General features: G+C 48.6%; 1 protein-coding gene across 4 annotated transcripts in view; it reads right to left on the bottom strand.

The window, feature by feature from the left end:
• CACNA2D2 (calcium voltage-gated channel auxiliary subunit alpha2delta 2) overlaps positions 1-26648 on the bottom strand; it is a 194394-nt gene that overhangs the window by 151866 nt on the left and 15880 nt on the right. For all 4 annotated transcript variants that reach the window (XM_080606304.1, XM_080606306.1, XM_080606305.1 and 1 more), the window contains exon 2: positions 17456-17537. In XM_080606304.1, the coding sequence (XP_080462430.1) occupies positions 17456-17537 (82 nt within the window). The remainder of the gene's footprint in view (positions 1-17455; positions 17538-26648) is intronic.

Raw genomic sequence — 26648 nt, 5'->3', positions numbered from 1 at the left:
GGGGAAAAAAATAAGATTTAAGTGAGTTCACGTGTGATTTCTCCAAGGCTTGCTGGTTCTCCATGAAGAGGGCTGTAATAGCAGACAAAGAAGCTGAAACCAGACATCTGCCAAAATTCACTTTTCTATGAATCTTAGCAAAGCAGAGCAAAGCCCTGTAGTGCCCGCCTGAAATGATGTGCCCAAAGTTTTTCGTTACATTCAGTTCAGGTTAATTGCTACCTATTGAGTGTCAGCTTCCAAACACAATTACAAAACAATCAGTGTGCTTATTTTTCCTTTGTTTTTTACTTAAAAACAACAAACAGCGGGCAATTTGCCCCTAGATTTTTCTGAGACAGGTGTTGCCAGCTGTCATCAGCTGTGAATTTGGAAGTGCTCACCGCCGGAGGGACGCCCACCAACCTACTTCTATGGCGGGGAAGCTGCGCAGAGGTGAGGGGCCTTGCCAGGCTCGCAGAACAGGCTCACGGCAGGGACGGGCTCCAAGCACAGATGTCCCGACTGACTGCTTGCTACCTGCGCCACAAAAGCTCTTCTTCCAAGAACATCCTTCCTTTGCCAGCATCCCAGCTCAAGTTTATGCTCTAGCTGAATTATGTGACTAATTGAAGTTTAGCAGACCTCCCTACCGATCCAGAAATTAGCTTTCACTTTGTCTTGAAACCTGAAACAAAATGCCAAGCTAGGAAAAAAAAAAGGTCAAAACCCACGTGGTATGTGATTCTCCCAGCCAGAAGCGGCTTACTTGGATAACAACCAGCCCAGAAAGCCTTACACCACACTCACCCCAACTCCAGATCACACCAGAAGTGACTTAACATGTTCCATTTCTATGCCGAAGAAGTTGGGTTTGGTACACTCGTGGCCTTTACAATTGCCAGTGAGGTCTGCAGAACAACTCCTGGTGATTTCAACAAGAGCTGGGCCTGGCAAACTTTAGTTCCACACCAAGAAACATGGCCTCTCGATCAAAGAGTGAGGGGAAAAACAGCTTTACTGCAAGAAAGTTAAAAAAACAAAAAAGAACAAAAAACACATAACATGCCCCCCCCCAACCACCATCCTCATGCATTTCACTACTCATCTAGGTAATGTGAATTTAAGCGATCTTAATTATTAAATGTGTGGTCTATGCTTCCTTAAAGCATAGAAACATTCAGATAAACATTACTTCTGATCTAGCTCGCTGCAACAACAATGGGAGAGTTGCTACATGATTTTTTCTTCAGTCTACTGCTAAATATTGGTTAAAGCTAGCCACAAGGTTTAGACAGGGGTGCTCAGGGCTGCTCAGCTAACAAACGTTTTGTTTGTTTCAGAGTTGGACTTGAGCACGCATATTATACACTATAACAGAAGACATTTATAATTATAATTTTTTTCTGTATAATCATTTCCCTTTAAAAACAAAGTTTGCTTTCTGATGAAATATGCAGACATGCACTATAACTATTACTGGTTTCATAAAAAAATAATCCAGCATGGAATATAGAATTTGCAATTTTACAGGGCTTCTTTAAGTTTTTTGTTTTTCCTTTTTAAAAAAAAAATCAGTCAACAAGCCATTTCTTAATGAAACAAATCTCGTTAATGAGAAACTCATGTCAGGGAAGAAAAATTCTACCCTTCTGGATTTTAATATGAGCCTGTTTCTCTTTTGTGCGTGTGCCCAACAATTTTCCCTTGTCCATTTTCAAAAGGATTCATGCACACTCTTGCACTCTGGAAATGGTAGGATGGCATTTAAGTGGAGGATGGACAGTTATTATCACCATCAATATCTACACAACCAGTAATTTTGGTAAATCAGACCTCCAGCCCCACAGCACTGCTTTTTAATCACAGGAACTACCAAGTATTTTTATACTGTCCAACACAGAGGTGACAAATGACTTCTCTGGCTGTTCTCTTTCCTTTGAGGCACAGGACATAAAATATACACCAGTTGAGAGAGGACTGCATGGATTATCAGACCAGACTGCTTACGTTCTTTTCTCAGCTTCTCTTCCTGCTTTATTTTGGACACAGTCAAGGGACTGCGGGAGATCCTGTGAGCATAGAGCGAGCAACCTGAGACACCACAAAGAGGCTCCTGCATATATGGCATTACAGTGCATTGCCAGAGCAAGCCAGCTGCTGAAGTGAAGAATTTAGCTTTGCCCCAGCACATATTCAAGATTTGCAGATGGATTTTTTGCAGACGGATTTTTTTTTTTACATGTTTATTTGTTAATCCTATTCATCCAGTAATCTGCTTTTGCCTACGCTTCAGCATACCCCTATCACAAAATACAGTTCTCAGGTGGTTGTGGACCAAGTGGTGAAGGTTTGGAGGTGCCCCAAGGTGTCACATCAGCTCACCTCCACCCCCTTGCTGGAGAAGACCAGCACCCAGCAGCTGACACGCTGGACTCAGCAGAAAATGGACAAACCAACAACGAACCAACCCACCCATGCTGCAGGAAGCAACCGCACCTGGACGCTGATACAGTTGACTTGCAGCTTTAATTCAGGCAGGCGGAGCTTGTTCAAACACCGGGACACACAGATTCGAGCATCTAACTTTCACCACTTCCTGCACAGCAGTGGCACTTGGGAGAAAGCTCACAGTCAAATAGAAATACAGTATCTGCAGTAAAATACATACAAAATCACCGGGAAAGTAATTGCTTTTGGTATAAATGGTCTTTAAAATTTCCTCCAGCATAGCAGTCCCTTCAAAAAGAAAAAGAATAAATTTACTGCATGTGAATTTATTCAAAGCCAGTAGATTCAGTATAATGAAATCCTCCTAAGCAAATATCTGATAAAGAAGCAAACACTTAGCACTTGACCCCAGGAGCTGGGGTTTCGTGACACATGGCTCTAATGCGAAGCAGCAAGAGCCTCGGGACTGCGGGCACAGGGCAGCGGAGCAAGGAGCCTCCAACAGAGGCTCAACTCCAGGGAGGTGCGCAGGGGAGTGCCACCAGAGGTGTTCTTTGTTCTCTTCAGGGGACTGTGAAAGCCCCCTACCTCACCATCTGTGCTGTACCCTTCCTTTTCCAAGAGCCGGGAGACCCAACACAGCTACATCTAGAACAACAGATTTCTGAGATCCCTCCCAATTTGTTTGTCCTGCTGCCCCAGGTGTGAGTGGCAGCACACTTGGGTTTTTCCCTGTGCAGTCAGATGATCCTCGTGAGAACTTTATTAGACGGTTAAACAAGACAAGGAAAAGAAAGTGCCATTCGGTTGCATCAAAAGCTCTCCATTCCCATGACACTCCAAGCTTGCCCAGAGCATTGCCTCTGCTACCACACCCCACCAGCAGCTCCGGAGCTGAAGGCCCTCGTGCCCCACAAGGCTGAGCACGCTGCCAGACAGCGGACCACTCTCCTGGGGACGGGATCCTCCTAGACCCCAGCTTCAGCGTTTTGCTGCTCACGTAGAGCACCGCAGGAGTCCCACTGGTTCTGAGCGACAGCTGGGTGGCAAACCCTGCTCCTGTAGCAGGAACTGAGGCCAAGGTCAAGCCCGCTGCGAGCACCACCATTATGTCGTAGAAGATGTAATGACAAACTGCCCTGAATTCATGCCATCACTGTATACAGCACATCACTTGATTTCCCAGAAAAGCCTCTTGGAGAAGCGTATGGGAAGTTTTTCCATGAAAAACGACAGCGCTCGAAGTCTTTCCTAGCTAGAAACCACTCAACAGTATCTGTCACTACTGGCATCTGGGATACAAGCTTCGAAGCAGTTAATCTACAATTTCAGCTGGAACCAGTTTCCTACAGACACTGATATCCAAAGCAGATAGTTGTTATTCCAGAATGCAGAATTATTAGACAAGGAAAAAAGGAAAGAAGCCCTTGCAGCAGGTCCAAAGAACAGCACTGCCATGCCGCGCATCAGCTCCGAGCACTAGAGTCCCAGCCGCTCCTCCTGCGAGCCTTCCACACGCTGACCCACCTGCACGACTGCTGGTTCTCCTGCAGCACCCGTCCAGACCTGCCACAGCTGCATTTAGGATCACTGATCACCCCTTCTGTGGCCTCCCTCAATAGCGGACTTTTAAGGGAACAGACAATGCAATGCTTCACAGCCTGCTCATAAACCACCAAGACAAGCCGCCAGCTAGGCCCCAAGCTGGAAAAAAACCACCAAGGCCAGAAGTTTTCACCTGAAAAAAGCCCATCTTTCATGTCTTTTGGGAGGAGGTGGGGGAGGGCAACGACTCCTTGTCTCCTTGAAATTGGAGCTAAGAAGGATGGAGAAAAATAGCATGAACTAGAGAGGAGGAAAGCCAGCCTTTCTGTGCAAGGCCACCAAGATGCCGACTGTGTGACCGTGCCCGCGGAGCAGCAGCATGTAAGCAGGCGGCAGGTATCACACCTGCTGACCCCTCAGCTTCTGCCCTCCGGCAGCAGGCACGAGGCAGAACAGGGTCTGTAAGAGCCCACATCCCCCTCGGGCACCGAGGAGCAGAAGCCACCAGCTCTCTCCCCTGGCGGCAGCTAAGGGGCAGGCAGGGACCCAGCGCTGGACGCCGCTCCCGCAGCGGGGCCAGCAGCCTGCCAGGGCGGCACGTCCCCCAGGCGTGTGTGCAAGCCATGTGTGCGGGTCTGAGTTGGTACAGCTGTACCGTTAGCACTGGGCTCAGGCTTCTCAGCTGCGCTAATTAATTGTTCAAGGAGTTCTCCCCATCTCACCATGGTGCAGAGCGAGCAGCTGCCCGCTGCTCTACCCACAGTCATGTTACCTGCGTTGTCTTGAGGAGCTGCTAAAGCTGGTCTCCCCTTCTGTCCCCTTGGCATTCACCACATGCTCCTGCTCTGTCCTTCCAAGTGCTAAGTGAAGAAAGCCAATTCGGGGCGAGACTTGAGAAGCTAGCGCTTCCTTCCTCTATCCTCATCACCTCCCCATCTCCATCACCCCAACCACCAGCAGGGGCCTCAGCCAGCCTGCAGGGTTTCTGAGGGCAAGGCTGGCTCCTCATCCTGACATCCCAGCACACTGCTGCCAAGAACATGCACGAACCACCTCCCTAACACAGCTTTCCCCTGTACTCAGGTACACCTTAAAGTCTGATAGGGACAGCCCACATAGTAATGAAACCAACTGTATTTGGGGACCACAACTGGACAGGAGCTACCCGTTGTTTGAATGAGCGCTTCTTATCTTCCAGGCTTGCCTTCAGAGTCCTGAAGACCACTGCTGGTTATTTTCCAGGTGAACCACCAGCCTGTGCAGAGCAGACCAGGGAGCTCACGCCTGCATCTGGCAGAAGGGCGCCCAGGTGGCTGTGGGTGCAGGCACCGCAGCACGCCTCTCATGACTGCCGTCTCCTGCAACAAGAACGGTCGCGACTCGCTCTGGGTACCAGCATATGGTTTAGAGATGAATCATATTGTAACCCATATGTTAGGAAGACAGGCCAGACTCCTGAAAGAGTGGGGCTAGGAGATGGTTTCTGCTAGCAGAGGGCTTTCAGTTGGAGGTTTGCATTGAAGTTGTTATATCTACAGCTGCGATGAAAAAAAAAAAAATCCTTAATGCTGTTTTGCAATAGCAGGAGTCTGAGTCCTTACTGAGTTGTATAAGCAGAGAGGCCAAGTTGAGAAGTGCTGAAAAACTGCAATTCCCTTCCCTCCTTTGGGGTGCTGCAGGTCAAGGCAGAAGCACGACAGCAAGGAAGTTTGCCCTGATGCTGCATTTGCTCTGTGGGGTATGCAGAGATCATCTAGTCCCTGGGCCATCATTCTGGCATCTTTTATGACCACTAAACTCTCTTCTAAAAGAAAAAGGTTTTATTAAAGGAGTTAGCAGACAATCCAAATGTCGGAGTGAAAATCCGGAACAAGGTTAAGGATTCCTTTTTTTCCCTTCCATACAGCTGCACTAGAGGTGAATGAACACCAGAGCGTTTTGATTTCCTGCCTGGTTTCAATAAATGTTGCACTCCCAGGCACCCAAGGGACTGCTGTGGTTTGTCAAAACCAATTAATTTTCTTCCACAGAATGCTTCGGGCACCTCAAAATGTCGTTCAAGAGCTAGCACACATCTAAGGAGGAGGGAAAACTAGCAATCGAGCGCTGCTCAGGCACTGCATCAGGAGCACAGCCCTGCAAGCTCTCACTCACCAACAGCAGAGGCGAGGCAAGAACCAAGGCACATCACCTGCTGACGGGAGGGAGCCGAGCGCAGAGTCGCAGAGAAAACACCACGTTATAAACCCCATGAATATAAAAAAGAAGCTGCCACTTGTGAAACATGCCAGAAATAAGTTTCCTAAGGGAGAATTCAAAGCTGAGGGTTTGTCTTTCTCACTTGTATTTCCTAGGATCCATTGCTCAGTGCTGATAGATGTAGTAATGAGCCAGAGGTGACAAATTGAACAGTTATTAAGGAAGACAAGTCTTTGAGTCGGGATTCCCAGGTTCCCTTCCCAGCCCTCCATCAGACTTGGTGTGCAGAGTAGGGATTTCCCTCGTCTAAGCCTCAATTTACCTACTTACAGCGTACAGACTGTAATGTTTTCCTTTCCTATATTGGGAAGCGAGAGCAAACTTGTTTGCAAGTAATTTTAATAATCAGCCATGAAATGCACTAGATGTAAGCATGGTATTATCATGCTATGATTTCTTTTTCAATGAACAACAAGACTCAGAGTATAAGAATATATTGGAGCTATCATTTATGCTCAGAATCAGACATACGCTGTTTTGATGCTGTGAATGCTCTCTATGTATATACCTCATGTCTGTTATCACCAGATGTAAAGCAGCCATCTCTTCCCCCACTACAAAAGGAAGGAAGGAAGAAGGTTATTTTCCAAAATGCTAGTGCTCTGCAGAAGGGGCACAGAACAAAAGACAGGTTGAATTTTAAACACGTTGTCTTGAACACCCTAGGTTCACCCTGCGAGGGCAAGAAACAAGCAGCTGTTGATGCTCCCCACAAGCAGTACCATAAGACCCAGCCTAATCAGTGCCAGGGGAACCTGGAACTGAGGCTCCTTAGAAGATCCCAGGTCCAGTGTCATTCTTGATGACAGAAACAGAATGAAAGAACTTTCAGAATTTAAAAATGACAGCATGCAGAGCAGTGAAGCGAGTTTTTCAGTGTAACTGATCTTTAGAAGAACTAGGAATAAATCCACCTTTCTTTCCTTCTGTTCACCAGCCACAGTATGTTCAACGGCCTATTTGTTTTAAAGAGTAATCCAACATTTATCGTTACAATATTGTGTGCTCCTCAAGCCACATAACCCCCTGCTGTCTCCTCCCTCTCTATTTACCTGGCCTTACAGTCCCAGCAGGGAACAGAAAACCTGCTTCCTTCCTCCTAGCGACAAGCGGAGGCTTTGCTTGGGCATCCAACAGATGAGAATTAATGCTACTGCTTACACAGTCCCTAGAGTGGCTTCTCTGACACGTACAAGCACCTACGTCCTGCCACCCATCGTCCAAGGGATCACCTGGGCATTTAGGGAACTGCCCTGGTAGAAACAGCCGTGCCTCTAATTCACAGCATCTCTTTGCACAGAGAAATCCCATCATTCAGACCAGGTTTTTCTCAGCACTCTTATTTAATGTGTATACTATGGTCAGTGCCCCCAGAACACGACGCTGTTGGTTGTGGTAGGTGCTGAACAAAGACATCTGTCCCAGATGCTTACAGGTATGAAAGGTCAATTAAGAAACAAAAAGAGTAAAACCAGAAGCCCCATGAGTAACTGAATCAAAAGCATCAAATAAAAATCCCCAAAGGCGAAACAGAACCCTCCCCCCCAAAAAAATGTATCAGAACAAGGAGATGCTGCACTTGTGTCAGTTGGAGCTGCTCAGCCCAAGAGAGCAACAGAAAGAAAACAAGAATCCCTAACCTCAGCATCGCCTTCCTGCTTCATCTCCTTCCTTCACCTGCTCACCTTCCTGATATCCTCAGCCTTTGGGTAAAGCTCTCCGATGTAAACAGATCACCAGGATTTTCAGTGAGAACAGGCTGGTCTAATATCACACTCCACTATCTCTCTCCCCCCTTCTAGCAGTATTTTGACTCTAAATAATTAGAAGGAAATAAGTAACAAAACCAGCAGAATCACTGCGGGCCAATAGGCCAGCACAGCTGGGTGTTTGAAATAAGGGTGCCAGTCAAGTTATTCACATCAGGTGTCAAAGGTAATCTGTTGTAATGAGAAACAGTAAACATGCTCGCTTAACATGCAAGCCTGCAGCTGCAGTTTACCAGGCTTAAGCCACACTAAAACAAAAACCACAAATGTGCCTTTGAAAGCTCACCTCTGCTGTGTTCTCCCTCACCTTTCCAGCCCTCCTTCATTGCTTCGTACAGAATGACAGAGAAATGACATTGTATTGCTTCCCCCATACAGTAACCCCGAATATCTAACAAGTTTCCTTCCCTAAAGCTTTTAGTGCAGCTGCACATTTCAACACAGGCTGCTCTGCAGTCCAGCAGTTGGAAGTGCCGGATCAGCTGCAAGGAACATGGGATTCGGCAGGGTCTGATCCCAAGTGTTGGCCCCACCAACCTACCAGGGAGAGAACCGCAGGACCACCCGCAGCCTATAAATAATGTCTAAAACCTGAAACTATGATGGAACACACATGCATATTTTCTTTTTTTTATCTTGACCTGTGATGGAGTTACATTTTTGGTTACCAGCTCCACTGAATCCCAGGCTACATCAATTCCCCTGGGAATGAAGGGGAAAAGAACCATCTGGAGAGAACAATAAAACAATTAACTTTCCATTAAAGAATAATCTATGTCTGTTTGTAAAGCAGCAAACTTTGATGATCTCCACCTAATTATTCATTTTCCATTCCAGTAGGGCTGGTCTGGATTTTGCCTGTTGGTTTTGAACAGGTAAGGGTGTGAGGACCACACAGCCTCCTCCGGCTAGGGGCAGGACAACCAGGCCAAGACATCTCTGGAAGCGTTAACCAAGGTCTCATCGTCCCCAAGGCTTCACACGGCTGCATAATGGCAACACCACCAACTGCAGCAGTTTGCTGAATATTCATGAGGATCGCACCCACGTGGCTGCGGACTGGAGAAGTACGTCAGGTGCGTTTTTGGACACGACGTGCAGAGAAGCACACTCAGGAGCGTGCGCACCTGAACATCAGTCTGTTGAATACTGGGCTCGTTTCACTTGTCGCTGACAGCAGTATAAATCAGAAATGACTCCATAAAACTCAGCAGCAATCCCCTCTGCTTTTGCTAACTCACCAACTAACTGCAAGTATATTATCTTTCCAGAGTAATTCTGTAGAGTGAAAAGGTTCAAAGCGAGGGCTTTAAGGACTGTTTCTGTGCCTGTTACCCCTCCACACGCATCCCCCTCAGGACACATGCTGTACACCTGATGGAGAGCGGTCTGGGCCACACCACACGTTTGTTACGCGGCCTTGGGCAGCTTGACCACCTGCCTCAGTTTCCCAGTGGGTAACACCGATGAGCCAGTACGCATGCGTGCCTGCACCTCCTTCCCCTTTGCACTCTGCTTTCCAGCAAAAGGTTTCAAACAATTGGGAAGGACCAAATATAGTTTAAACTAAAATTCACTAGAGCATAAAAACCCCTTTTCGACCACCCAGATCACTCCTTTAGAAAACCCACCTGGCACTCTCAGCTTTCCAGTCTGAGAACTCGTGCACCTAAGAGCTGGCAAACAGCGGGACGGTGCCTGGGCAATGGTTTGCTGCTGCTACTGACTGCCAGGGTCAGGCTCCATGAAACAGTGCGGGTGAGACTAGCCTGAAGGCCTTTTAGCCTCAGACTTCTAGCCTGCCCTTCCCCTACAACCATAAGCCTCCTTTTCCTCTACCAAGTATGCCTGCTCTCTCAAAGCAGGGCTCCCGCGTCGGCAGCAGCCCGGCCACGCACAGCACGGGCACGGCGGCTCGGGGCAGGGCCACGTGCAGCTATAAATTATTCATGCACGTTACTCAAATTATGCAAATGTACAAAAAGCTGCAGCATATGTTTCCCTGACATCTTCCCTTCCAGTATGGATGCGACGTGGTTCTCGCAGAGAGGAAGAGGGGAAAAGTAAGACGATGGGTGCATGGGGCTGGCAGTGGAAGGCACCAGCCTGCACAAAGGGTGAGCGAGGATCTCCCTTCCCGAACCGAGCTGCCGCACGGACGAGCACGTTGAAATGCCCCTCCTTGCATGGCCGGTGCTGAGCAGTGCTGAGGCTGCTGAACGGCCCAGGCAGATTAAAATAAACCCAAGCTGTTTGGAACGGGAACGCGTTTATCTGGCATCGCGCACTTCCTCTTATCAAACACGGGGAGAGCACAGCAACAGCGTGCAGAAGTGGGCTGGGGGGAGACGGGGAGAAGAACAGCGAGCACCAGGCAGACACATGCGGGTCCTGCCCTCGGACCCCTCCTCTCTGCCCCAAGCACACAACACAGGCGTGAGGCTCTGCTTCTCCCCAGCCTGCAGCAGGAGGTGGACATCTTGACAGGAAACAGCCGGGTGTGCTCTGCTGCAGAGTCCTGCAGTCCAGTCTGCACATCGTGGTGCTGGACTGAGTCTCGGGAGGCTGGCATCCCACTCCCAGCTCTGCCACGAGGCTCACGTGTCCAAGGAGCAGAGCTCTGCCCTCCTCTCAGGGCCTGCCCTACCCAGCAGCTGCACAGAACAGACGCATTCCTCAGTGCATGCAGAGCACAGCGCAGCGACTCTCTAACAGGGTTCATTTAAAGGTACCATAAACGCTGCCCAAATTCCATGCCTACTGAACAACTGGGTAACTGTTTCTATACCCAGGGATAACAAGAGTGAGCAGAACAGGCATTACACATCTCCTAGGAAGACCTAGGCTACATTACTATTGTGCCAATAGTTAGCCAAGACCAAAAAGGTGAAGAGAAAACCTTTGCAGCCCCTTTGATAGAAGCATCTTACCTCCCAGTGCTGGCATTAAGACAGCGCTAGCTCTGTACCAGCAGTCTTGTAGGGGCTGTGCTCCCGCAGCCACGTGAAACACTTGGCACTGCAGAGACCCCATCACAGGAGGGGAGCTACTGCAAGCGACTGCAGCAGTGTTTGGGGTGGATGCTGCTTCAGCTCTTCAGATCCAAGCCAGAACTCTGCTCGTATGTGGTGGGGTTGTGCTTTTGTTTTTTTTTTTTTAACCAAGTTCTTGTTTTTGCAGGGCTCAACCACAGTTCCTCACCTGTGGCTGCCTCAACTCAAAGATGGCCACATATTGAAAACTAGAGGTGAAACATCAGAGGAATGTTGAGCAGAAGGGACAGGCAGCCGCTGTGAGGCAGACAATGGTGTGGGGACACCTGCACAGATCCTGGTCTCTGTGCCCCCAGCCCCAGCCAGCAGGATTTGTCCTCCCCTTTCACAAGAGACCAGATCAATGAACTGCAGCACTGCTGCCAGGCAGAGATGCCAAACTGGCAAAAACAAAGCTGAGAAAACAGCATAAGGTAGCAAGCGAGAACAGAAGATAGAGAAATGAAAATGCACTCAAGTAAAATGAGATGTTGATTACAAGGACAAAGTCCATCTACTTCTGCCATAGCACTTCCAGCAGAGCCCTGGAGGGCCACCTGGACTTTTATGGACCGGGTGTTCCCTCAGTGCCATCAGAAGCTAAGCCCAGCAACATCCGCACCTCCCTGCCAGCACCCGCTCATATGCGGGTGAGGCAGATCCAAGCACTGCCTGCCTCTGACCTCCCTAGGCAAAAGGGAACGTGGTTACAAAAACAGCTGGTTGGACTTCAAAGTGGCCCGTTAGTTCTGCTCATCCAAGCCACAGACAGACCCAGCTCTGCTACCCACCTGCTCCTGCTAACACCTTCCTGCAAAACTGGGAAAGGCACAGAAAAGTGGAGAAAGGGAGCTCAGCACTTACACAGCTTAGTTTTTTCCCTGGCTATTGTGAAGTCTTTGGTTTCCTCAGTAATTTTCAAAGAAACTAGCCCATTAACAGGCAGCCACGGATAAAAGATGCTGAGGAGGAGGAGGAGGAGGAGGTCTGACGAGCTAGCTGCTCACTTCAGAAGACAGGATCTAACAATTTAGGTAACAAGCAAGAGGAGACTGGCAGCCTCAGCCCACTCTGCACCAAAGGAAGCTCACAACAACCCCAGGTGGTGGCTCTGGCTGGTCCCACCACAAGCACCAGCACAGTAGGACGCACCAGTAAGTCAGGACATGCTGCACCAGCACAGGATGGAAGCAGCAGAGCTCCAGCATCAGGCCTGTGGATGGATTTGCAAAGGGACAGAGAGAGGCATGGCAACAGCAGTGCAGAGACCCATGCCCAGCACCAGCCCCAAATCTGCACTGCACGTTGTTCATCCCACCTCAGCGCTCTCAAACACAGAGTCTGCCCTGCAGTGGGTTTTAGAATCACAGAATCGTTCAGGTTGGAAAAGACCTCCAAGGTCATCTGGTCTAATCATCACCCTACCACCAGTGTCACCCACTAAATCATGTCCCCAAGCACCACGTCCAACCTTTCCTTAAACACCCCCAGGGACAGTGACGCCACCACCTCCCTGGGCAACCCATCCCAATGCCTGACCACTCTTTCTGAGAAGAAATGTCTCCTCATCTCCAACCTGAACCTCCCCTGACACAATTTGAGGCCAGTCCCTCTAGTGATAGGACTAGTTATCTGTGAGAAGAGGCCGACCAACAGCTCCCCACACCTTCCTTTCAGGTAGCTGCAGAGAGCAATGAGGTCTGCCCTGAGCCTCCTCTTCTCCAGACTAAACACTCCCAGTGCCCTCAGCCGCTCCCCATAGGACTTGTGTCCCAGGCCCTTCACCAGCTTCGTAGCCCTTCTCTGGACACGCTCCAGGGCCTCGATGTCCTTCTTGTAGTGAGGGGCCCAAAGCTGAACACAGCACTCGAGATGCGGCCTCACCGGAGCAGAGTAGAGGGGGACAATCACCTCCCTGGCCCTGCTGGCTGCACTATTCCTGACACAAACCAGGATGCCATTGGCCTTCTTGGCCCCCTGGGCACACTGCTGGCTCGTGTCCAGGTGAGCATCAACCAGCACCCCCAGATCCTTTTCCTCTGCACAGCTTTCCAGCCACTCTGCCCCCAGCCTGTAGCACTGCATGGGGTTGTTGTGGCCAAAGTGCAGGACCCGGCACTTGGCCTTGTTGAACCTCATCCCATTGCCCTCTGCCCATCGACCCATCCTGTCCAGGTCCCTCTGCGGGGCCTTCCTACCCTCCGGCAGATCGACACTTCCCCCAACTTGGTGTTGTCTGCAAGCTTACTGAGGGTGCACTCAATTCCCTCATCCAAATCATTAATAAAGATATTAAAGAGGACAGGCCCCAACACCGACCCCTGGAGAACACCACTGGTGACCGGTCACCAGCTGGATTTCACTCTGTTCACCACCACTCTCTGAGCCCGGCCGTGCAGCCAGTTTTTAACCCAGCAAAGCGTGTACCTGTCCAAGCCACGGGCTGCCAGCTTCTCCAGGAGAATGCTGTGGGGAGACCATGCCAAAGGCCTTGCTGAAGTGTAGGCAGACTATGTCAACAGCCTTTCCCTCATCCACCAGGCGAGTCACCTGGTCAAAGAAGGAGACGAGGTTGGTCAGACAGGACTTGCCTTTCATGAACCTATGATGGCTGGGCCTGATCCCCAGGTTGTCCTGAATATGCCGCATGATTACATTCAAGATGACCTGTTCCATCACCTTTCCTGGCACCGAGGTCAGGCTGACAGGCCTGTAGTTCCCCCAGGTCCTCCTTACAACCCTTCTTATAGATGCTGCGTTTTGCAGCATAAGCACTGGAAAAAATAGCAAATTCATTGACTTTGGTCAAAAGTGAACAACATTTACTTGTGCCAAAATACTGGAAGAAACAGAAATTTGGTGCACTGTAGCAGGAAATGCCAAAACCAAACATTTTTTGTCCTACAAAGTAATGAAGAGTCCTCCGCAGCCATGGAGAAGGTCACTAAGAAAAAGATAGAAGTCGGGGAACTGGGTTTTTAGTGTAATATTCTTTACCGTAGAATAAAATTATTTGAAGAATTTCATCCTCTTTAGATAGTAGTTTATGGTTCCACATATCATTGTGCCAGCCAGTTATATTTGTACAGATTTCTGCTCTCTATTTCTGGTGATCCACGAGGGCGGCGAGGACAGGGAGGAAAGGCAGCACGCCCTCATCTCTCCACATGCTGGGATTTGCTTTGAGGCACGCCTGGAGGAAACGGCCAGCCAACGAACACAATGCTGTACCACAAGCACCAACTCCACTGTGCAGGGAATCATTTCAGCAAGGTCACAGTCCTCCCTACAGCATTCAGATGTACGTGTGGCGACATTTGCACTTACACGTTTTCAAGGTCTGGACTTCAAGGAGAGAAGCAAGGAGGTGTCTCACACCTGAAAGGCAAGCCCCCTGGCATGACCCTGTTGCATCTCAGAGCTTCTCACCCTCCTCTAATTGCCACAGAAAAGCACTCTGCTCCAGCAGAGAAACATCTGAAAGGAGTAAGCTTGGATAATCTCCCCAGAAGCACGAGATGACTGCCTCTTCAACCTGCACGAGGGGAGCGAAGCAGTGACATCTGACACTTAGTACCCCAACGCTAAGAAATTACTTCAGAGTTAAAATAAAAACCCTTCCTGGGTGGGCAGCACTCCAGCAAGATAAAATATTCAGCACCATTATGTTCCCGGACACCATATTTCTGACAATAAATTTCATGCCTCATATGCCACAACAGTTACACGATTTCAGTCAATAACCGAAGAACAGGGCCACATCCACTCACAGCAACTCAAGAAAAAGTGTAAGTACACCCGAGAAAACCCTAAGGAGGGTATTTCATTATCGTTCACCAGTCTGTCACAATGCCAGCCAGGCCCCAGCTGAGCAGGGAAGCTCCATTCCAGGCACAGCACCATCCCCAGTGCTCCCAGGCTGCCCGAGCGTGTCCTGCTGCCAGCGCCACAGGCTCCTGGCTTCAGAAGGACCAGTTTGGTCTTCTGCGACACCAGAGCTCTGCCCCACTTTTAATACCCCTCCCTATGCACTGCGTACCCCAAGGGACTCTGCAGACACTTAGGATGTCCCAGACTAATGCAGCAAACCAAACAACATGAGCAAGCTTTGGCTAAAATCAGGCTCTGCTTCCAGGATCTACCTGCCCCATTTGCCTTACTCCTCCTTGCCCCAAACAGAGCTATTCCTCATTTATCATAAACCTTCCTGAGCAATCCCAGTGGGTGCTTCCAGCTAGATCGTTCTTCCAGCTCTTGCTGTTTCTCAGAAAGCAGCTTTGCAGCTTGGTACCCTTCATCCTGCTTGCACGCCTCCACGTCGGTGAAGCTCGTCCAGGTCATGCCCACGCAGTGCCCTTTACAAACACAGACTGAGTTCCAACCCTACAAATTCATTGCCACCCACGAGATTTCCACCATGGTTGCAGCAGAATAGGGATCTATTTTTTTAAATGCATGCCCCCAAGCGGGTTACAGTGCCGCTATGACATTAAGCACTTCCCATACTGCAACCCAGGCACACCTGTGCGGTAAGAGGACTTGCTGTGAGTACAGCTCTGAGTTCTTCAGGATGAAGCACTCCGTGTAATTTCACATTAGCATTAGCAAGTAACGTGGTCTTTATGAGAAGTGTAATTCACTCAATATTCCATTTACGAATCAAACCTGAATTCCACATCCCAAGTTCCCCCGAAGAGACCCACAGAAAGCCTCCACTGGGCTTTACTGGTGTTTTAACAGCTGCATGTTAGAATTTTCAGTAGCTTATTTCTTGGCTTCTGGTGGTTTATGCATTCAACAGATACAGTAACTGTGCACAGCTCCTCACTTCAGAGGAAGGTTCCAAAAAAAGTTAAAAAAGACAAAAAACCAAAAACTTCAGTCCTTCTGATGTCAGTTTATCTTGTGTTAATCCACTACAGTGATGCACTATGTTCTACCAGAAGAATTAAGCAGAAAAAGTGGGAAGCTCTCTTACCTGTAATTGACTGACTGGCCAATAGGAGTCAAGTGCTGGCAAATTGGAGGTGTAATTTCTATTTAATTACAGCATTAAAAAAATTACATGATACACCTATTTAACATGCAAAGGAGCAAAATCAAAGCTAATAAGAATAAATTGTAAGAGAGGACATTTACAAAGTGTAGTAGCTTTTTCTTTTTTTTTTAAATGTGCTCTGCTAAAGAGTATGGTGCCTGTTGTGCCTATGCACTGCCTGGAAAATTTGCATCCTCGGCTCCGATTCTAACACCTTGCCAACATGCAAACTGTGCTGCGCAAATGCACAAATACAATCAAAAAGATTTGGTAAAACCAAAATGGTGTACATGCTCTCCACGCTGCACATGAAGTTTGTATCAGTTCCAGGGAAACGAATGCAAGCGAAACCCAGATAAACCATTCTGAAGCTCAAATATGAATGTAAATGAATGGATGAATTATGAAGAGTTTTGCAAGCCTTCAATTAAACTCATTTTAAAATGCATTTAAAAGAAACCAGTGCAACTTCTGCGTTTAGACAATGGATTACAACCAACAGTATAGAACATGAACAACTCTGTTGAAACCAGTACAGCTACTGGTGTAAGAAAGCGAGAGGCCCACAAACCACTGGCTTTTAAGAAGAATGTGCCACTGCCATGAGAAAATACAAGTGCCCTCCATGTTTTTTCACCCTAATTTCAACTACTTTTAGTGTTTTCACCCTAATTTCAATTTACTCCATTTCAAAATAGCTAAGCTTGACAACAGTGCTGGGAAGGGGAACCCAGTGGGATCCTAAAGACCCTTTGCACCACAAGTCTCACAGAGCACAACAGAATCCTTCTGTCACTGCCCCAGCCCAGCTCCGAGCCATCACTGCCAGGACGTGCGACAGATCCGGCTCCTGCCACCTGCTGCAGCCAGGCCCCGCGCTAAGCCAGAGGTGGGAGCAGGAGGCAGGGGACGGCATCCATTCTGTTCTGTGGCGCCTGAAGACAGAAGCCAGGAGCTACAGCTTTACCTGCAATCTATATTCAGAAATGCAGAACTTTCAACGGCTCGTCAAAATTATCCTTTGAACGCTTCCTTCTTTGTCAACAAAGTTTGGAACTAAAACACAAATTAAACTACCTTCAGTCCCTGGAGAATGGCTGGGTGGAAGATGCAGTTAGTGTGCCATATAGAAACACAGGTACATGCTCAGATAGCGGTGACATGCAGCCTTAGAGAAACAGACAGATGCAAAACACACGCACAGCCACACGCTTGATGAAGGCGTCGAATCAACTTGCAACCAGAAGCACAGCCAGCCATGCCCCTGCACACGGAGTGAGCTGAGAGGTGACTTGCTGCAAGTATTCACACAGGTGATTTCTGCAGATGAGAATGTTCATTGCTATGAGGAAGGCAGCACAGGTAAAAGACGGACAGCTTACCCCTCTGAGCTGCTGGACTCCACCAAATATCCTCATCACTCCATCAATCTCCTGCTCCAGCCTTCTGGCCCAGTACTGCATACTGCAAGAGACAGAGAGAACGAGAGGAGGAAAGGGAGAGAAAGAAAGAAAGAGAAAGTCAGAGCCCTGACACTCAGTAGATAAGCAAGGTAATTAAAGGGAGAGGGAGGAAATCAGTGCCCTCAGCTAAGGTAACTGCTCTGTTCCTGCAGCACCGGCTGCGGGCAGAATACCAAGAACACGCGGCTTCTGAGAGCTACGGCTGGGGCAGGTTATAAGCTTCAGGACGCCAAAACAACGTATGCAGAAGGCACCGCAGAGAGAAGAGGGAAGAAGCAGTACAACAAAAATTGCAAAGCGTATTTTTTTTCCTTCGTATATTAACGGTTGCAGTAGCTAATTACTTAAGCCCGGAGCGATGAAGGAGGTCAAAGTGCTGCGGCGCCCGCTGCAGAAGACAGCTCGCTGCCGCAGCAGGGATGCGGGACGAGAGGCGCCCGTCCCAGCGCAGCAACAGATCACTGCTGCGGCACGTGGGGGCTGCTTCGGGCCTCGGTGCAGCGCCAGCTGAGCCGGGCAGTGACTGCCAGATCCCCTGTGGGGACCTCCTCGGTCCCTCCACCCCGACCCCTGCACAGCAATCCTTCCGACACGCACGACACCCCCGCGTAGTCAGCCACACAGATTTTCGCTTACAGCAGTGACATCAAGTTAAAGCAACAGCAAACCCACTCTCCTAAAGCCCCAGAACTCGATAACCCTCCTCCTTTTAATGAGATTTCCAGACTCCAGCCCCTGGCCACACAAATGTCAAATCTCCCATCTGGCCTGGAAGAGCGATGCTGGATTGCCTCTACCCCACTTGTTACCACAGCCAGCGCTTTCTCCACAGCAACATTCATCCCTAAACACAGCAACGGACAAAGTAGCGAAGGAATTACAGGGACAGAAGGTAAGGCCAGCATCATGGCAAAGGGATTACATGGGCAAGGAGAAGCTGGGAGGGAGCAGAGCAGCAATTTCCATCAGTTCACAGAATGTTTTCACTCTCCACACCAAGAGAAGTTCCCCAGACAGTGTACGTGCACTCCTCAGCCCTGCGAAGCCACTGGAGAGGCTTTCCTGGAGGTCAAGAAGCAAAGAAACAACTAAGAAGCGAGGACACAGAGGACTCCTAATTACACAGCGTTGTCCCGAAATGGAGCAAGCTAGGCAAAAATACCAGAGCAGAAACAACCGTCAACTTGACACTCGAAGCAGGGCTGAAGCATCACTGGTGGGAAGCGAGGAGACAAAAGGCAGACAGGAGGGACCAGCAGACCGCTACACAGGCCAGTTAATAACAACGGAGGCTACGGATGAAACCAAAATTTAACCGCACGCTCCAAAACTTCAGCATTTACCAGCATAACTTACTTCATTTCTAACATTTCTGCAGAGGTGACGTTGTCTTTTTCCGTTGGAGCTTTACTGGGGAGGAGAGGAAATGCACACAGGATGACGGGTATAGAAGCCAGCCAGCCCACCTTTCATCCAAAGGAGAGAAAGCAAAGCCCAGGGACTGTCAGTGTAAAGACGAAGGGTCACAAACAGAGCTGGGTGAGGTGGATTTTTTTCCCCCTCTCCAGTCAAACATTTTATTTGCTATCCAAGGTTTATTCAGGTTGGCCAAAGTTACTCATAAGTCTCCTGAAGTATTTTTCCCCCATATTATTTATTTCTATATAAGTCATTCATTTTAAAATATGCCTTGAAGCACCACAAGTGATTTTATGAGCTCTTTTTTTCCCCAGTTTATCCAGTAAGCCAAAAAAAAAATAAATCAATTATATGCCCACACTCAGCCACGGGTCAAAGAAGCCCTGCTGAGGACTTACGGAGCTGACGCCTTCCCTTCGCTTCCAGCTCTGGGTACGATCCTGCCACTCGGTGACACTTGCCTGTGCCAGCTCCCTCCAGGAACCTACACCACCACGTCACACAACAACTGCAGCCCATCTCGACCTGTATCCATCAACACTAACAACTGCTCACATCCCCACAAGTATCGTGTCCAGCCAAGCCTTCAGAGAGGGTTATGGATGCAGGAAGACAGAGGCATCAGCATTATTCTGCTGGCATATGCAAGACAGACACCGAGTGCTCAACCAGACTGAGATTTAAAATTAAACTTAGTCAGCAGATTTGTTCAAAAATAACGTTACAACTTATTCCGCCCCCTGCCCCCAAAAAAGTAGCACTATTTTAGGGAAAAGCCACCAGATTTTTCATTCATGAGAAAGACTGGAACTTGCTTTAACTGTGCAGCCTTACGTTACCTGGCTCTCAGCCTTACTGACCCGTGGTTTCTCAGAGTCCTGGTAAGCCTTTAGAAGCCACTAACCATAAATAAATGTGTACCACCCTGTGAAAAGCATGGGATTTCTGCATGCCAGATTTCTAGAAGCATGGTTATATGACAGCTTTTCAGGTAGTGAGCATTTTTTTTTCCAGCTAGCACACCCCTTTACCCACACCACTTGCCAAAGGTTTTGCACGTATCTGACCCATTGCCATATCCCCGTAGCCCAAGCAATGTCCATGACTGGAATTCTTCAGGCCACATCCTGAGTTTGCGTTTTCACCTCACTTGCCATATATTGGGTTGAAAACCGCCTTTGCAAAGAAAATAAATACGTAAACCCTGTTATTATTCTGTCGTCGTTGACCTTCTGCCTCTTGTTTCTGTCCCACAGCCGCCGCACTTCAAATTTTATGGAAGAAGACTGTAGCAAGGATGAAGAGGGTAAAGAAATTGATGGCCTATTATGAACATGGAGATTTCGCTTTGAAGCGTGTCTCATATGGAAGCTGTAAGCAATAAGACATGACAGTCATTGCATTCCTGGGCCATTATTGCACGCCTCAGGTGGCATTACAGGGCTCGAGGAGCGATAACTCCTCAGAACACGCAGCCTGGAGTCCCCTACCGCTCCCGTGAAGTGGCATTTACAATAAAGCACCAAGAAAACAGCTGATGCACGTGCTGGGAAGCCGCTGGCCTGGATGCAGTTCCGCTCACGGGAAGCCACGAGGCCCCCTGCATGAGCCACGTGCTCCATCTCCCCTTTAAACTGACAGGACTTCCAGGTCCCCAGTAGTGAGGAGAGGGTCTCTGAGCTGGAGCCCGTGGCAGGAATGGCGGGCAAGGTGGCCGGGCAGCCCCCCAACCCATCCCCTCCGCAGCGGGGGCCCACACAGCTGATCCATGACCCCATCACACTGTCTGGCTCTGCCTTCGACCAGGCTCTCCAGAGGTCTCCTCCAACCTAGTGCCTCTCCATATGGATAAGCGTGACCACGCACATTCAGGACACACGCTATTATCTCTTGCATTTAAAAAAACTAATAATTGTTTCCTTCCCCTGTATATTTTACAACCTCTTCTGCAACATGTAACAAGGGACAGAAATGATTTCTGGAAACACAACACCATTTATCTCTGTCTCTCCAAAGAAAACTACAAAAATGCTAATTGATTTCATAATTTGCATATTTGATTTTTCCTAAAGATGAGATAAAATGGGCTTAAAAAAAAAAAGGCAGCAGAGCTTCAAAAATACTTACTGCGGCAAGCATCGCGCAGGAGACACGTCCAGCAGGCAGGAAGCAGTGCATCGCACCCACGGCGCCCGCACCTCGCCGCTGCTCACAGAGCCCCTTACTTGTGCTGGGGGTGCCCTGGGTGAGACAAGCGGCTGCGGGGACCCCTGCACGGGGCTCCGCGATCCCCCCATCATCCCGCTGCTGCCGGGGCAGCGTGTGTGGCAGGCCCACAGGTAGGGCCCCTGGAGCAGCGCCTGGCCCCTCACAGGTGCTTCCTGCAGAGGCGCAGGGAAAGGGGAATGGGAGGAAAGAAAACAAGGTATGGGCTCGGAGATTTTTTTTTTTTTTTGTATTTTATTGGAGCAGCCTAAGGAGAGCTTGGCTGTGGGCAAGAGAGAATGTTAAAAAAAAGTCAAATAATAGGAGACACCATCCTTTTCTCTTGCTGCCTTCCTGGCCCAAAGAAGAGACGGATTCATACAAACATGAAAGGACCAGAGGAAAAAGCTACCTGCTCAGTAGATACACTGCCCCAAAGCTTCTCCAGTTATACTCAGAGGGTGTTCTGTGCAAGTGTCTACACTTCACGCAGCATGTTCAGCCAAGAATGTTTCACTCTGATTCATACATACACTTTGGTTCAGTGCCCAAATATTGCTATCTAATACAGTTATTAATTACTGTGTTGTCTAATTTTTGCTGTGCAGGAACTTCTTATAATGGGCTTAGCCCTTCAAGATGCTTAATCCATACCTATAACAGCACACGTGTCAGCGCACACAGGTGCATGCGTGTATGTGCACACTTCCTGCCCCCTGTGTTTCCTTCATTTCTTACATACCTAGGCTGTAAAGCCCCCCAGCAGCTAATATTTACGTGATGAGCAAAAACAAGCTTTGTTTTATTTGTATTTTTTTTTATTTTAAGATACAACTTCCAGAGACTACCCACTGCCTACAAAACAACCACATAAATTACTGACCATGCTTCCAGACATTGTCAAGCCACGCACACTTATTTTATGACTCCTTTTTAATTTAAAGTATGTGCACAGGTGTTTCTATAAAGGAGAGGTTGGAAAGACAAGACCAGCAGGCAAATTTTCTTAAAATTTGTCAAGATGTTATTCACCCCTGCCATCTGGCCTACCCTGTAATAAGAAAGGATCTTTGGTATTATTATAGGAGGGAAGGAAAGGACATATTAATATCAAAACTATATCCAAAGGCAGATCTTTAAGAAACACGAAGGGAAAAGACAATAAGAATGTTTTCCCCACTCAGCTCTATCACCAAATTACTTTGTTTTCCTCAACTCTGACACGAACCTCTGTGCCTGCTTCTTTGTGCTGTCTGTTGTCTTCCCAATTCTTATAGCAAGGCATGTTTCTAAAACAGTGGCAAACCTCCTACCAGATCCATCCTGATCCCAGTTTGATGCCCCCCAAAGTACTCCAATATAATAAGAAGGGTAACTGGGGAGTTTTCTCAGCCTGAAGGATAGACAGAACTGGGCAAAAAGGGAAGGGAAAGCAGTCTGACAACTGTACAGAAAATTTTTCATCAACAATTTTCGAGCACGAATATTCATGCAGGTACCTGTGACAAAAACAACAGCAACCACCAGCTTGCTACCTATGAGACTTCAGGCAACAGGAAAACCGTTCCTTAAACAGGATTTCTGTATTGGGAAGCAGAAGTATTAAACTTCTAAGGCCAAACTCCCTCCGGAAACAGAACACATGGTCGGTGTTCAGTCAGACACACATGGGATGGCAGGGCCCTTGGGAATTCTTCTTCCACAGTTAGCTGCACTGGGACACGAAGCACTGTCTAGCCTGTTCTTTAAATCCTCCACTGAAGGTGAGCCGAGGATTCCCAGAGTACCTTATTCCAGTTCCATTCTTCACTTTCTCCATCCTAAATCTCAATTCCCTCTTCCACTTACCCCACCTACAGCAGACAGAAAACAATTTTCTTCTGACAAGCTCCTAAGAACTGCAAAGTCATTGTTCTGTTGCATCCTTTGCCCTTTAATTCTCTCCTCCTCCGAACTCAGTTCCTCCCCCCCCCCCCCAACTTTCCCTCCTTTGCACTGCTTTATAGACCTCATCCTTTTTGTTGCCCAGCTCTGGATTCCCTACGGCTTGTGCCTACCTCCAAAAGCTCAGGCCAAAAACTGAGATCAGGCACTCTGAGAGAAGTCCAGCACTGTGCCACATGGGGAGTCACCCATCGCCTCCCCGGTCCTATCCTGGAAAGTGCTTTACGCTGCAGAATAAACGTGCCCTTCTGCTGCAGCAGCGCTTTGTCGACTCAGTTTGTGATCCGCTATAACTCTCCAGATCTTTTCTGCCACACTGCTACCCAGACAGATATTTTTTAGTCTGTATTTGTACATTGGATTTCTCCTTAAGTGCAGTACTTTGCATTTGTTTTCACTGAATTTCATTTTTGCTGATATCAGGCTCTCCGTTCAATTTTTCTAGATCATTTTGAATTCTGATAATGCCTTCCGAAGTAGATCCAAACCCTCCCAGCTCAGTGTCGCCTGCAAATTTTATAAGCATATCGCCCATTCCATTGCCTAAGTTATTAGGGAAAATATTGACTAAAACTAGGTCCAAGGCAGATCCCTGCAGGAGCCCACTTGAAATGTCCTCCCAGCAGGAGAGAGAACCACAGTAACCATACTTCGAGAGCTACATGTCCAATTAAAGTATCTTGAATGTTAAACTTTACAAAAAGCTGGTTTTTGAGTACTTGATATGCAAAGAAGCTGTAGGCCAAAGGATAATTCGGTGAATAATTTAAAGCGTTAAGAGCAGGATTGAGGAAAATCACAATCTGTTTGTAGATGATTTGCCAAGAGAAAGAGGAAGAAGTCGCTGGATGCGTCAGCTGGCACACGTGCCCCGCAGTGCTGCGTAGGGCCACCACGCAGCCGCTGGATCCTTTTGATCCAACACTTGTGCACGTGCCTCTCATCGACACTGCAATAAAAAGAACAAACAGCAACGCAGTGACAGCAAACACCTCCTGCAGCCAGTGAGGCACACTGCTTTCCCAAGAAGCTCTTACAGCCACGGACCACCCAGTTCCTCCCACCCGCCCCACGACACAGCCACCCCGTGACGGGCACTCGGGAGGTCAGAGCATCGCACAGCAGCACCTCCGTATCAGGGCCCCCGAGCACGGGAGGATGTACGCGAATCAGTCTTCGCAGTCTCAGGGGGATGAATCTGGTCTCAGCACATTGCCACCGAGTCCCCCTCCTCTAGGAGGAGGCGGAACCGAGCACCCTGACACGGCTGACTGGTTTGCTGTTTTCAGTCAGGGCAGAGAACAGCCTCAGCAAGAAGTCCTCTGCCGTGCCCGGAGGATACTCCAGCTGCTTCCCAGCAGCATAAGAAATACTCAATTTGGTGGCCTTACAGCAGGAGTAAATTAGCTATTCGTGGCTGGAGATCCAGACCAGCTGCTCTTGCTGCTGTGAGGATAGTCCTGCGAACAGACACTCCACCGGGCAGTCCAGGTGCTTTGACATTCAGTATGACGGTGGCAAAAGCAGCACGGCCAAGCTGCGGGGCCGTGCCATGAGCAAAGTAAGCCAGAGGCCGTGACTGCCATTGCTGGAGTTGAACTGCTGATACCACCAACGTGCTACCCCGACCAACGGGCAGTTTTCTTTGGAGCCAAAGCAAACCTAAAGTCTTAGTACCCCTGCTTTTTTGAAAGCTATGTTTTCTTGCTCCTCTTTTACATCTGAAACCAGATTTCTATCACTTGCTGATGCACATCAGGAGCACCAGAAGCCCATGGGTTCCACCACAGCTGCACTCTCACCGCACAGGATTAGGACTGGGCTCCTGATCTCAAAGCCTGTCACAAATCTGGACTTGAAACACGATGAATTAATAAAGAAGTGAATAGGTGTCCGTTTTATTAAGCATGCTATCTGCATAAATTTCACCCAGTGCAGCCACTTGTCATTTTCAGAACCCCTTGAGACCCCCCCCATGGCTGATAACTCTGGCACATTTCTTTGCAACCCATTACACAGATGAAGTTTTATCATTAAAACTTTCTCCTCACCGACTCCCTCCCTGTTTTACAGATGCAATCCGAGTAGAGGCTGAAGAGATCCCATCCCCCACTGCAAGGATAAGGTTACAGAGGGTAGGTCTTAGTAAGGATTTTGCAAGCTGCATGAATTATTAAAGTCCTTTATGATATAATGACAGACATATCAGGTTATTTGTTTATTCCGTGTATAATTCATGACTCTCTTGGGAGCTAGACAGAAGTAGGATAGACCGTTGCATCTTCTTGCTCATTCCAGTAAATCCTCATCACCAGATGGGAGGCTGAACCACCCCACAAGACAAAACAGCCGCACCTAGCGGGATTCGCACTTTCAGCTGGGGATAGCAGAGCTTTTTGCACAGCCTGGAGATATAGCGCAGCTGTCAGCTGAGCACATCAGGGACGGCTGGAACAAAAGTCCAGGCGACGTTTCCGTACCGTGCCACCAGAGCACTGTCACCTAAGGAACACGCACACACCTCTGTGAGGAGATGCTACGCGTCATCCCGTGCTCCTCTCTCATTGCTCAGCCACAGGACGACTATCTGAGCTGACCCAGGCCCCTCAGGACTTGAGGATACTTTACAACAACCACCTCCTGGCAATGCAAATAAGAAAAGAGTGGAAAAAGCAAGATGGTTGCCCTCACTTAGGCCATTTGTTTAAAAGAGTCTGGTCAAGCTATGAAGCTAAGCATGATACAGAAGTGCCATGCCCTGGTTGCTGGAAAGGAGCTTCGAGTACACACATTGTAGTCATCCCATTCTCCAGTGTGCTGCTTAAAGGGTGAGGGAGAGACTGTATGCCACAGCGGCAATCAGGGAATAAAGGACGGACCACAGCCGCTGCCAAGAGCTTCCCAGAGAGCTTTTACTCACTCGAGGTGCTCCACCCAAAGATGCTGCCAGCAAGAGTCACACTTCTAGGAAGAGCTGCAGCAGAATATAAGTAGGCTGAAAACAGCAAGCTGGGTAACTCTCCCTAGCCGCGGGACACTGGAGGACTGCTTTCAGCATCCACCCTTCCCGTCAGATTGCAGCTGCTCAGAAGCAGATTAAGCAGGCGATGATTAATCAGATCACTAAAACACAAGCCACGTTAGGGAGTCTGAACTACTACTGACTTGCCAGACCTATGCCAAATTTGTCTACAACCTCTCTTTATCAAGCAAAGATACTGTTAGCCTCTGCCCCAAGAGCCTCCACTACAAGACAAAAGACAAACTTCCCCTGGGTCTGCCTGGGTGTCACTGTCACTAGATGGCTAGCTAGTTAAATCCCCCACCTTAAACAACCCTCTCCACACCATTCCCCTACCTGAGAGATGCCTGGCTCCTAAGAGAGCGCTGTAATCATTGTTATTATAAAGCACTTAGCGATGCTCACTCATTGCATCCCTCACCAGCCAAACACGCAGAACCCTGTTATTTCACATGCAGTCGCCTTCACTTCCAGAAGCTGTTCATTGTACTGCTTCCTTTCAGTGGTGAAAGGAAAGAAGGG

The sequence above is a fragment of the Anser brachyrhynchus genome, assembly GCF_964034855.1.
Source record: "Anser brachyrhynchus genome assembly, chromosome: 10".
In the NCBI taxonomy this organism is placed as follows: domain Eukaryota; kingdom Metazoa; phylum Chordata; class Aves; order Anseriformes; family Anatidae; genus Anser; species Anser brachyrhynchus.
This window is presented reverse-complemented; position numbering and strand designations above follow the sequence as displayed.